The sequence below is a fragment of the Tasmannia lanceolata genome, unplaced genomic scaffold (assembly GCF_043159265.1).
Source record: "Tasmannia lanceolata isolate RefF3 unplaced genomic scaffold, GAP_Taslan_0.1 ptg000023l, whole genome shotgun sequence".
Classification (NCBI taxonomy): domain Eukaryota; kingdom Viridiplantae; phylum Streptophyta; class Magnoliopsida; order Canellales; family Winteraceae; genus Tasmannia; species Tasmannia lanceolata.
In genome coordinates, this window is record NW_027518700.1 from 15,965,660 (window position 1) to 15,978,739 (window position 13,080).

Consider the following 13,080-nt stretch of genomic DNA (forward strand, 5'->3'; position numbering starts at 1 on the left):
ATGAATCCTCCTACTGTAGACAATCCCTCTCTCGGACAACCCCTTTCGACGGGTGTCCCTTTCACACACACGGCCTCTTCTTCTTCTATCCCTCTTTCCTCTTCATCGGGTGATACCTTCCTCCCCATGACCACGGTCAAGCTTGATAGTTCCAATTACATGCATTGGAAAGTGGCCGTGGAAGTGTATCTTATTGCCAAACGCAAGGTCTACACCATACGCCGTGACCCTCCCGCGGCTTCGGATCCCACCTATGAGCAATGGGAAACGGATGATGCTCATATCTATAGTTTACTCTGGCAGAGTATGATCCCACAGATTTCCGGGACTATGATGCAGCTTCCGACTGCAAAGCGGATTTGGGATCATACGGCGATTATGTTTTCCGGCGTGGGTAACCTCTCCCGCATTTGTGCCACCTATTCTGAGTGGATGCATCTTCGGCGTGATGACACCCCTCTTTCTACATACTACAGCCAGTTCGTCTCTCACTGTCAGCAGCTCGACGTCTACATGCCTTTGACGACTGACTTGGCCGTCGCCGCTCGACAGCGGGATCAGCTCCGAGTAGTCCAGTTTCTCGAGACCTTGGGCCCTGAGTTTATGTCTTTTCGCCAGCAGCTTTATGGCTCTGGCACTATGCCTTCCCTCGAGGAGGTCTACCAGCGGGCTCAGCAGTGCCTAGGTGGCACCTCTCTTACTCTTGTTTCTTTTGATGGTCCTGCTACAACAACTTATGCCCATGGTGGTGGGATGGTTGGCAGCGGCCGTGGCCGTGACTCTAGCCGTGGCGGACGTACCACGGGTTCGGATTTCTCTAGTGGCAGGGGGTATAGTAGCCACCCTCGTCCATATTGTACACATTGCCGACGCGAGGGCCACCGTGATGCGACCTGTTATGTGCTACACCCTTAGCGCCGCCCCCAGCAGCCATCTCATGCTGGCCGAGCAGCGTATCTTTCTACTCTAGACGACTCTAACCCTCGAGCGTCTTCCTCCGGCTCCAGCCCGGGCGTACCATCCTTCACTCAGGCCGACTATGATGAGCTTCAGCGCCTTCGCTTGGCCACCCGTTCTCCCAGTGCTGGCTTTGCACAGCCAGGTAGCACTTCTGCCTCTCTTCTCAATAGCTCGAGCTCCTGGATCATCGATTCGGGAGCCTCGAACCATGTGACAGGTACTTCATCATCACTCAGTTCCTTTAGCCCTCTTTCATCTCAGTCTATGACCCTCGCTGATGGCGGCACTACTCCCATTTCTGGTATTAGAAGTACCTCTCCCTATCCTGGTCTTACCCTCTCCTCTGTACTTTGTGTTCCCCAGTCTCCCTTTAACTTACTTTCAGTCAGTCAGCTCACTAAATCTCTTAACTGCTATGTCTCATTTTATCCATCTTACTGCTTATTTCAGGATCTTGCGACTGGGAGGACGATTGGTAGAGGACGTGAGGTAGATAGGTTGTATCGTTTGGATTGTGTTCCCACCCGTACCATTTTACACAGCTCTGTTGACGCTTACCAGTGGCACTGCCGCCTTGGTCATCCATGCATTGAGCGCTTACGGCGGACCTCTATAGTTTCTGTTCCTATTCAATCTTTTCAGTGCGAGGCCTGTGAACTTGGAAAACACCACCGTGTGTTTTTTTTCCTCTAGGTTTGTTAGTCGGGCCTCGCACCCTTTTGTTTTAGTGCACTCTGATGTATGGGGTCCCATGAGAACTCCTTCTATTTTTGAATATAGATATTTTGTTGTTTTCATTGATGACTATTCTCACATGACTTGGCTGTATTTGCTTCACGATAGTTCTGAGGTTTTCTCTGCTTTTCGTACTTTTCATTCTGAGGTTACAAATCAGTTTGATTGTACCCTCAAATGCTTGCGCACAGATAATGCTAGAGAATATTTCTCCACTACCCATGGGTTCTAAGATTTTCTTTCTAGTCGGGGTATTATCCACCAGTCTTCCTATGCTCACACCTCTCAGCAGAATGGTGTGGCTCAAAGGAAGATGTGATCTTTACTCGATGGGGCTCGCTCTCTTCTTATTCAGATGCGAGTTCCCAAGAGCTATTAGGGTGATGCCGTTCTTACTGCATGCCACCTTGCCAACCGACTTCCATCCTCGGTTCTTGGTGGCTCTTCCCCCTTTGCTGTGTTATACCCTGGTCATGATTCCTTTCCTATCACCCTAGGGTCTTTGGGTGTGTGTGTTTTGTTCACCACCTTGGTCTTGGCTTTGATAAGCTGGACCCTCGGGCTGAGCGGTGCATCTTTCTTGGGTACTCCCGTACCCAGAAAGGTTATCACTGTTACAGTCCTTGCCTGCGTCGGTCCTTTGTGTCTGCCGATGTCACATTATTCGAGTCTGAGTCCTACTTTGTATCTTCTCATGAGACTCCTTCCATAGTTCCTGACTCGGCCCTTTCTCTTCCCCTCCCAGCTCTTCCGACTCCTCTACTCTCCCCTCATGTATTGGTTCCTGAAACAACTCCTGTATGTGATCCCTCCTCTTCACTACAGGCTCCTGAGGCTACTGAGGCTCCTCCTCCCGCTCCTATGCAGACATATCCTTGTCGGTCGCGATCTACAGCTCATCCTCGTCGGCCGCAATCTACAGCTCATCCTCCTCCGCCCGCGCCATCGCCCTTGCAGCCGGAGCTCCCAGCCTCCACATCTCAAGTATCTATTTCAGATTCCACTTCCGATTCTCCTATTGCTTCTCGTACTCACTCTCACAATACTGCTCACCCCATTTCCTCTGTTGTTTCATATGATTCTCTCACTCCTATTTTTCAGAGTTTTGTTTTCTCTTTGTCCTCTGTTTCTTTGCCACAGTCTTTACCAGCAGCTCTTGATCATCCGGGATGGCGTGCGGCCATGGATCTTGAGATGGAGGCCCTACAGGCCAATCAGACATGGGAGTTAGTTCATCTTCCTCCTAGGGCTCGACCGGTTGGTTGCCGCTGGGTTTACGCTGTCAAACACTTACCTGACGGTACTATTGAGCGCCTTAAGGCGCAGTTGGTAGCCAAAGGATATACTCAGACATTTGGTGTTGATTATTTAGAGACCTTCTCGCCGGTCGCCAAGATTCCGTCTGTTCGAGTGCTTCTATCTCTTGCGGTTACACATGACTGGCCTCTACATCAGTTAGATGTCAAGAACACCTTTTTACATGGTGAGCTTACTGAGGAGGTGTATATGGAGCAACCTCCTGGATATGTTGCTCAGGGGGAGATGTCCTCCTCAGTATGTCGGTTACGGAGGTCTATATAAGGCCTCAAGCAATCCCCTAGAGCTTGGTTTGGACGATTCAGTGATGCTATCATGCGATATGGCATGAAGCAATGTGCAGTTGATCACTCCGTCTTCAGTTCTCATTCCACTGCTGGTTGTGTTCTATTGATAGTATATGTCGATGACGTCATCATTACAGGAAGTGATTCAGAGGGGATACACAGGCTGAAAATCTTCTTGCAAAAAGAGTTTTCAACCAAAGATTTGGGTCGCCTCAGATACTTTCTTGGCATTGAGGTTGCACATTCTACTAGAGGTCTCTCCCTCTCACAGAGGAAATATGTTCTGGATCTTCTTAAGGAGACAGGTCACCTTGGGGTGAAACCTGCATCTGCTCCCATGGATCCAAATGGGAAACTTCTTCCAGAAGAAGGAGATTTATTAGATGACCCTGGCAGATACAGATGGCTGGTGGGTAAGCTCATATATTTTACAGTCACTCGTCCAGATATATCATTTGCTGTTGGCACAGTGATTCAGCAGTGATTCAGAAGTACGGGGTGAGCTCACCCCGTACTTCTCACTAGGCAGCAGTGATTCAGATTCTTCGCTACTTGAAAGAAGCGCCAAGGAAAGGCCTCCTATTCAAGAAGAATGGTTACACCAGGGTAGAAGGCTTCTGTGATGCAGACTGGGCAAGATCCCCAGCAGATAGGAGATCCACCACTGGATATTGCACCTTTGTTGGCGGCAATTTAGTGTCGTGGAAAAGAAAGAAGCAGGACTTAGTCTCCAAGTCGAGTGCCGAATCAGAGTATCGTGCTATGTCTCATACCAGTGGGGAACTTATTTGGTTACGTTCTCTCCTTTCTGAGATTGGTTTCTCTCCATCTGCTCCAACTCAGCTTTACTGTGACAATAAAACTGCTATTCATATAGCTACCAATCCAGTCTTTCATGAGAGAACCAAGCATATAGAGGTTGACTGCCACTTCATTCGCCAGAGGATACAAAGAGGCAAAATTCATGTTTCTTTCACGAGATTTGCTGATCAGTTAGCAGATGTGTTCACAAAGCCCTTAAACTATACAAAATTGAGTGACATATGTAACAAGCTTGGAATGTACAATATATATACATTCCAGCTTGAGAGGGAGTGTTAAAAGGTGTATTATGTACCCTTAAAGGCATAGTAGCCATATGTATGTTCTCTTTATATATATATATATATATATATATATATATATATATATATATATATATATATATATATACCAAGTAAGGGGGAGTGGACTTCACTTCTTCATTTTCTCTCTAATCTCTTCTCCTCTCAACAATAACAATCAATGAGAGAACTGTAAAATAAGAGATGTACATATCAAATTATTTGGATAGTTTGTGATGTAGGAGCATCCCTTATCCCATAGGAGTCCGACATTGCTCCACTAGTGTAGGGTTTTTTTTTTTTTTTTTGTCATTTGGTCACTTGTATTAATAGGGCAGGATAGCCATTTTCGCCAATTATCATGTCCTTTTATGCCTTTTTTATTTAAGTCGATTAATTTGGTTATTTTTACCATCTATTATTGGGTTTTTAGTCACTATCAGATATTAGAGGTAGTGAGGTCATTTGTCACTGTAATTGGCTATACATAGCCATTTCCCCTCTCTTTTTTACTTGGACTTGATTCTTGAAAGAGAAATTTGAAGGAGCTCAGCCTGATTGGGCTTTTTAGGAAAAGAGGGTTTTCTTTGCAAAAGAGGATTTTGGTCGACCTTAAGGGACGATTTCCAAGCTGGATGAAGCTTTTCTTCATCTTCATCAATTCCTTGATTTGCAAGGATTTCAATCAGATCTGATTCTTGGTGTCTCCACCCCAAGAACTATAAGAAATTTCATCAAAGAAGAAGCTAACAATAGTGTATATCGAAATTTGTGTGGAATTTGAAGGCTAGAAAAAACACATTCTTAAGCCTTTGCTGGCAATAGTGTATATCAAAATATAGTTCAAAGATCTGTCCATTCAAGAACTGGTTGTCAATATTTCCAAGATTCAGTTGAGTTTCTGACCAGCCTCACATTAAATCTTTTGGTAGTGGACAAAAGTGAAGGTAGTAGATGAAATTGTGCACACTTCATTGCCCTCGGTTTCATAAGCAGGAATGAATCAAGTGGATTCAAGATCTGCACGTTTCTGTCTATCGCCCAAATCTGCTTATCTATTTGTTACTCCTATATATGAGCTTCATTTCCTAGCAATTTTTTACTGAAGTGATGATCCTCAAACTAGGAAAAGAACATTTAAATGAGGCATGTCAGTAAGGCCAGCAAGTGAGCTTAACATCACCATGTTTGCTAGATGATCTTTAACATTCTTCCCTATTGATTTCATGATGTGTGCTTTAAAAAAAGGCCGTATGACAAGTCCTAAACAAGCATAAATAAGCTTTCCTGCATGATTTTGATTGTCACTTGCTTTGAGTGTCAAAGCAAAAGTGACACTTGTCAATGTTGTTTGATATTCTCCTCAATGGACAAAGACTCTGTAACCTTGAGTGGAATAGATCTCACTTGAATGCTTAATTAACAGAACTCTAATTAGCCGAGAATGTAAGAATTGTGGATCAATAAATGTTGAGTATGGTTGTTGCTTTGCCTATGTCCCACTATTATGTCCAAATTATATTACCAGCTGCTCATCAATGTGAGCTTATAATTACATGCCCTTTGTGTTCTCTCTGAAGGGGATTGACTTCTAAGTGCAGGGGTACAACCACAAGAAATTTAAACTTCAACCTTTGGAAAGGATATCCTTTACCAATAGTTAAATCTCCCGAGCACAAAACTTGGTGCTGCATTTTCAACTACTGACAGTCATGTTATCTGTAGGGAATTTAACCTGGTAGAACTCACCCCTAAAAGCTAGCCATTAGAGGGAGGGTGCCCATTCCCTTATAACCCATCCCCATCCATTTTGCTTATCCGATGTGGGACTATTTGCTTTTGCGTGGAACCCCAACAATCTCCCCTTCCACACGGAAGCAACGTGGACCATCTCGCCCCTCCATGCGGCGGCAACGTGGGAACCGTGATAACTACACCAGGGTTTCCGAGATCTTCCCCGAGGGACATTCCCGCCCTCAGAGGCAAACCGGGGTTACCACGCCCTGAGCTCTGATACCATTTGTAGGAAATTTAACCGGGTTGAACTCACCCCTGAAAGCTACCCATTAGAGGGAGGGTGCACATTCCCTTATAACTCATCCCCATCCATTTCACTTATCAGATGTGGGACTGTTTGCTTTTGCATGGAACCCCAACCATGCTTTTAAATTTTGGCCGAAACGTTTCGTTTCGGTAGAAAACGAAACGAAATACACATTGTTTCAGAAAAGTACCAAACTTGGCCGAAACATTTCGGAAATTTCGGCCGAAACGTTTCATTTCGATGAAATTTCGGAAATTTCGGTGTAACATTTCGGTGAAGTACAAAATTTCACCCTAAATTTCAGAAATTTCGGTGAAACGTTTCGGAAATTTTTACAAGATTTCGTCCGAAATTTCATACCGAAACCGAGATTTAAAACCTTGACCCCAACATTATCATCCAATTTAAAACTTTTGTACCTATGGATTGAGCCCTTCACCTGCATATGACAATTAATAAGAGTTTCCCCTGCAAGTTAGCATATCGCTTACGGACATATACATCATCATAATCTTAGTCTCGTCATGTTGTCAATCATACGAAACATAATACCAATCATATGAAGGCTGGGACATGCACTCAAAATCTCCAAATTTTTAAATCATATTTTATTTTAAATTTTTTCTACTTACAAAACCAGTGTTCCAAAATGTAAATGCTAGCGAAAATACCATCAAAGCAAATCCTTGTCAACTTGGTTCTGTGAGATTAAGTATCCAATTGATGCGACCGAGTACTCGGTTGACACGGTCATAACTAGATAGATTCAAAGGAGTTTTGATTGACTTTATAGGGAAAAAACATGGACTCAAACATTGAGTAAGCATCTATAGATGTGACGAAGTAACCATTTTCTGTTCTGACATTCAACGTGACAACTTACATCTAATTTTGAGTTAAATAATCAGTTTTAGACTCACAATCGGTTCTCAAAATCCAAAACAAACAGGGCCTAAGCAGTTCAATGAGGGAGTGACCACCCCTACCTAACAACATAAGAGGCAGAAATGAAGGCAGAGGTGTGAAGAGAAGGCGTGCAACCACAGCTTCATATCGTGATGATTTGATATCGGAAAAAAAAGCAAAATAGTTTCTTTCCATTGCTGAAAATCGTGTATTTGGAAACAGAAGGTGGCCTCTTTAGAGAGAGGAGCCAAGGGAGGGCTAATCAATCAAATGTACCGCTCTGATCTGGAAGCAGGGAACTTTGCTGCTATTTCCAATTCTGGTTGAAATCTTAAAATCGATAGCTCGAATCCTAACGTAGATAAGATAAGCGAGCCTAAGACCAAGGCCGAGGAAGGGGAATCCGCCGAGTAAGTCAACTAACCAGACCTTAAGCACTCTTGTCATCGAGCTCCGAAGCCGAGTAAGTATTAGCTTGTTAACAGGCATAAGTAACACTAATATGACAGATCTACACCTTCAAAGAGAGGGAAACAGGCAAAGGTAGAAAGTAGACAAGTGCAATAAGCGAATAACTTAGGGATACAGAAAAGGTGATTTACGGCATGTTAACTGAAAAGCCCGGACCCGCAAGCGAGGGACTGCCCCTTCTTAGACTAGAAAGACTTCTTCTGCCTCATTTTTACTGAGAATGTGTATCTTGATGAATGAAAAATTTGCACCCATACAATTAGAGTTTAAAAAGGGTTGCAAAGTTCACACCACCTCCATGAAGCACAAACCAGTTTAGGAGAGCCTCTCTCTCTTATGACCTGTTCATTTTAGACTATGGAAACGGATTGTGAGTCAAAACCAATAATTGGACTCAAAATTAAAACAATTGGTTTTGGACTCACAATCAGTTGCCATAATCTAAAATGAACAGGGCCTTAGAAGATAGATAATGTGGCTTCATGCCATTGCAAATATGGAAACTTTCCATGCCCGAGAGTCTCAGACACGTAATATAATAGAAAAATCAATCCAAAATAGACCTTATGGAGAGCATGAATTCAAAATATCGAAGTTTTTTTGTTTAGCTGAATTAGGACCCTCTGGGACTGTTCCGTTGTTTCTCTACTGACCCAGACTTACCAATGTGTTCTACATGGGCCTTTTACAATCTAGTTCATTATGTGGATTGTATTGCTCTGCACTTGGGATACTTAATCTTTCAATGAATTGCTGAAGTTGTATTCGAGGGTCCCTCACACAACAATAATTGGCTTTATCCATTTATCCACTTTACTGTCAAACAAAAATGGGATGACTGAAGAAGAATAACCACGGATTTCAATAACCTTGCAAGGAAGAGTTATGTAAATAAAAAACTTTGTTAGAAATGCTCTGGAAGTTGGTTATTTCAAATAGCCTCATTCATTAATAGTATTTCAAATAATCTATAGCTTTACTATTTCAACACTAAACTTCAAATATAAATAATTCATTCATTCAACTGCATACAATGGGACTAATTTGCTATCTTTATAGGTGGGGATCTAAAAAATTGTGCGCAAACGAATCCTGGTCAAAGACAAAAACTAAAGCACATCGATTTATTTGGATTCCTGAAAATACATTGAATCATAAAGTTAATCAATAGCCATGTTGAAACCCTTGATAGAAACACATTTATACATCATATAAAACCAGAACTGAATCATGGATTACACCAATTCAATAAATGAAAATGAATAAATTGGGCTTACTTGTTAACCCAACTTAAAGAAAAATTGCACCAAGTTCATAAATTCTGAACTCTGTTTTCCTTTGTTAAACTAACATGTAATAAATGATGTTTAAAACTGATCAATGAAAGGTTATTTTCAAGTATAAGATTATCCTGTAATAATGAGAAATATTTTACTTTCATTTCTGTACAAACCATGTTAACAAAATTGAGAATTACACTTGGAGAAACTGTAAGTTGAATGGAAAAGTTAAAACCCATTAAAGGACTTGAACTGTGTCTAAATGAAATATAAGGTGAAGATTGGGAAAAGAAATTTAGATCTCCATATTCATCCCTAAAAAGCAATTATCCAAAACAGAATGTGGAAAGCCAAAAAATAATCAGAATTCACCCAAAAAATGTGGGAAATATATTTATTGAGTTTCTGTACAAGCAATGTTGACAAAAATGATAATAACAGCTGGATAAACTGAAAATTGAATGCAAAAGGTAAAACCCATAAAAGGGCTTGAACTGTATAAAAAGAAACAGAATGTGAAGATTGGGAAAAAAAACTCAGAACTCCATATCCCCAACAAGCAATTATCAGAAGGAGAATGTGAAAACGGAAAAAAATACTCAGAATTCACCCAAAAAATATGGGAAATCAATTGAATCGAGCTGACTAAAAATATCGTCCTCCTCTGAAGGCACCGAAACTGGCACGATCGATCCTTCCTCAGCACATGTGGCAACTCGTAGAGGATCCTCAACATCGGCATGTGCTGAAGCAAGCCCATCTTTGCGTCTTAGCATATTCTCCCTAACTTGCTCCATCTTCCTTATCAATGCTTTGTGATCATCAATGAGTAGTTCTCCCAATTCCTCCATATTGATTCTATCCCACCAGTAGTCCCCAGGTTGCCAGAGCGGGAATCGAAAGCGGGAATCGAAACGGGAATCGAAGGCTCCCAGGGAAGAATCCTGCTTCCTTACTCCCAACCACCACCACTCTCATCATTCCCTCCCATCTTGCTTTTCTTTAGCTCTTTCTCTAACTGGTGTTCGAGTTGAGAGACCTGATTGGAGAGTATGGGAAATTCGGCAAGGGTGTATGAAGGAGTGGGGCCGCCATTGCCAAGGTAGCAATTGAGGACAGCATCAATGGAGGGGTGGGCAAAGACAGAGGAGTTACCACGAGGGGAGAAGGTTATAATGGTGATATGAGAGTCGCAGAGGATGCAAAGGTCGTGAGCTTTCTTGAAGAGGCCTTTGCGCCTCTTTGAGAAACACACTTGCCTCGCATTCTTGTTTTCAATCTTCTTCATTTCTATCTTCCTCTTTCCCATCCTTCTCTCTTTTAGTAACAATTGCTTTGGAGATTGGATGAACCTAAGCAGAATTCAACAGATGGAGGAGATGATCAACAGAGATGATGGGTTTCTTCTTCAAATAGTTCTCTTTATTTGAACCGAATTCCAGTAATCAAAGACGTGTTTCTTAAATTAATCGCTCTCTTTCCTCTTCTTTTGAATTGAATTCCAGATAAAGGAGAGAATCAACAGAGATGAGTTTCTTCTTTCAATCACTCTCTTTTCTTCAGTACCAAAATTGTCGCCAAGGTAGTAGATCTGTTCGAGATTATATGGCTATTGTCCAGAAACGATATTTCAGAGACTGAGGCACAACAAGTGGCACGCTACAAAGGCGGTCTTCTTCAGTTAATCTATGATCAAATCGCTCTTTACCCGATTTGGACGTTGTTTAAGGCGATAAAGATGGCAGAACAAGTTGAGACCATGCTCAACCGTTCGTCCCTGGATTTTTATGAGAGTGAAGTCGTGGTAAAGACACCACAAGCGACGATTTCTACGGCGAAAGAGAAAGCATTTTTGGATCTTCCTGTTGGGATAAACAAGTCTACCCAAGCATTCCCGATGCGAGGAAGATGACGTGGAGATATTCCATCTACTTCGGCAACGAACCAAGTTGCACGACGAGATCCGTATGAGTCACAGTTCGAGCAGTGGATCATATGCTACAAGTGCAACCAATTGGGTCACAAATCCAACGGGTGTCTCAAACATGGTCGGCATACTACGAATCTAGTTATTGGTGACAAACATGAAGAAATTGAAGAAGTGCATGAAGAGGAATAAGATACAGAAGATCCTATTCCTACTACTTGTGCTCCTGGGCGGTCCTTGGTAATACATCGTGTTATGTGCAAAACAAAAGTAGAGGAGTTTACGCAGCGCAACAACCTCTTCATATGCAAGTGTATGGTCAAAGAAAGGGTTTGAAACATCATCATTGATGGAGGTAGCATGGAGAATTACGTGTCAATGGATATGGTAAAGAAGCTCAAGTTAAAGACAGAGAAGCACCATACTCCCTACAAGCACGGTTGGATTTCAAAGGATAAAGAAAAAAGGTAACCGAATGTTGTCGTATTCCTTTTTAAATTGGTGCATTTAAAGATGAAGTTCTTTGTGATGTTATCAATATGGATACATCTTTTGTTGGGAGGCCTTGGCAATTTGACAGGGAATCAATTCATAAGGGAAGAGATAATGTCTTCGTTGTTCGCCATGACAACAAGAGTTATGCACTTCAGCCTTTGACGGATGAGAAGGACCCCAAAGCTTCTCAAGTGGAGGGGCTATCATGTTTAATGGTAAAGGAGTCACTTGCCAAATTCAAGAAGAATCAGATACGTAAAGGGGCCAAAAGGAAGCAAAAGAAGGTGCTTAAAGCTCATGCTAAGTACAATGCTGAAAAGACCAAGCGTCGGCGTACGAAAGTCTTTGAAGTTGGAGGTGCTATGGTGACATTACCAAGTTAGAATTTTACTATACATAGGGTTTCTTTATTTACTTTATTTCCTTCTTGTTAGTTGGGTTACTTTTTTGTTTTATCTTCTTACTATTTGCTTGTTTTGGCCGAACAAGGCATGTTATCTTTTCTTTAGCTAGTTTCTTTTTCCCTAAATGTAGGAGTTCTCTCATATAAAATCAATTTCGTGAATCACAAGGAATTATTATATTTTGTTTATGAAATAAAGAATCTTCTTCTTTCTTGGTTAGAGAAAATGGTATTTTACTCGTTCTTTGTGGATTCATCGAACAACCCTTCGTGGATTCAAAGGTTGATCGGTGTTGATATTAATCAACCTCAACTCATTCTTCGCGCTTCCGGCTACACCATTTTACATAAGGGAAACAACGTTTATACGTGATAATGGTAGGGTCTATCTGAAAACGCTAGCACTATCCCCTTTATTTGATGTAGATAGAGATAAGTGTGGAGACGAAGCGAGGATTACTTGTGCAATTCCGTCAGCATCCCATGCATTAACGGAGAACGAGAAATGAATTAAATCCAGCCCCATTTTCTCATTAAGAAATACTAAAATAATAAAAAGGGAGTTGCAAATAGAATGATTGAGGTGTACTGCCTTGCACCAAATATGAGGAGGCTATCTGGCTCTGATTATACCAGGAAGGGCATTGGGGTCTTTTTTCCATTCTTTTTTAAGAATCGTGCGTGTTTTGTTGATAAGATGAAAGGTGACCGCGTTCCATACTATGTTGCAATAAATGCCCACATTCCATACTTTTCTCTAGAAAAGTAAGTGTGCTTTTGCACATGTCACGTTAAATTTGTAAGAAGGGTAAAGTAGTCTTTTCCCTCATTGTCAGGTGAAAAAGTGTGCATTGGGTCTTTAGGGTCGAGATTTTATACGGTGTAAGCCTTTTTTGTCCCTTCTTTTTCAAAAAGAACTGGACGGACCATACTATAGGATGATCCAAACCGTCCATATGATGGGCCATAACATTAATAGGTAGGGTGCGCATTTGGTTAAAACAGAACCGAAAAAATCAAAATCTTGAAACCGAAATTATTTCGGTTATCCAAAATTGGAACCGAAACCAAAACAAAATTTAGTTGAAACCGAACCAAACCAAAACCGAAAAAAGAATTCGGTTGTTCGATTAGTTCGGTCAAAACCGAATA

The 13,080-nt window shown here is 41.8% G+C and overlaps 1 protein-coding gene across 1 annotated transcript; it reads left to right on the top strand.

The window, feature by feature from the left end:
* LOC143855868 (uncharacterized) lies at positions 1–3,783 on the top strand. The gene is made up of 5 exons (XM_077365921.1): positions 1–756; positions 916–1,305; positions 1,411–1,601; positions 2,193–3,178; positions 3,356–3,783. The coding sequence occupies exons 1-5, from the start codon at positions 1–3 to the stop codon at positions 3,781–3,783; spliced, it is 2,751 nt and encodes a 916-aa protein (XP_077222036.1).
* Positions 3,784–13,080: the final 9,297 nt, after the last annotated feature.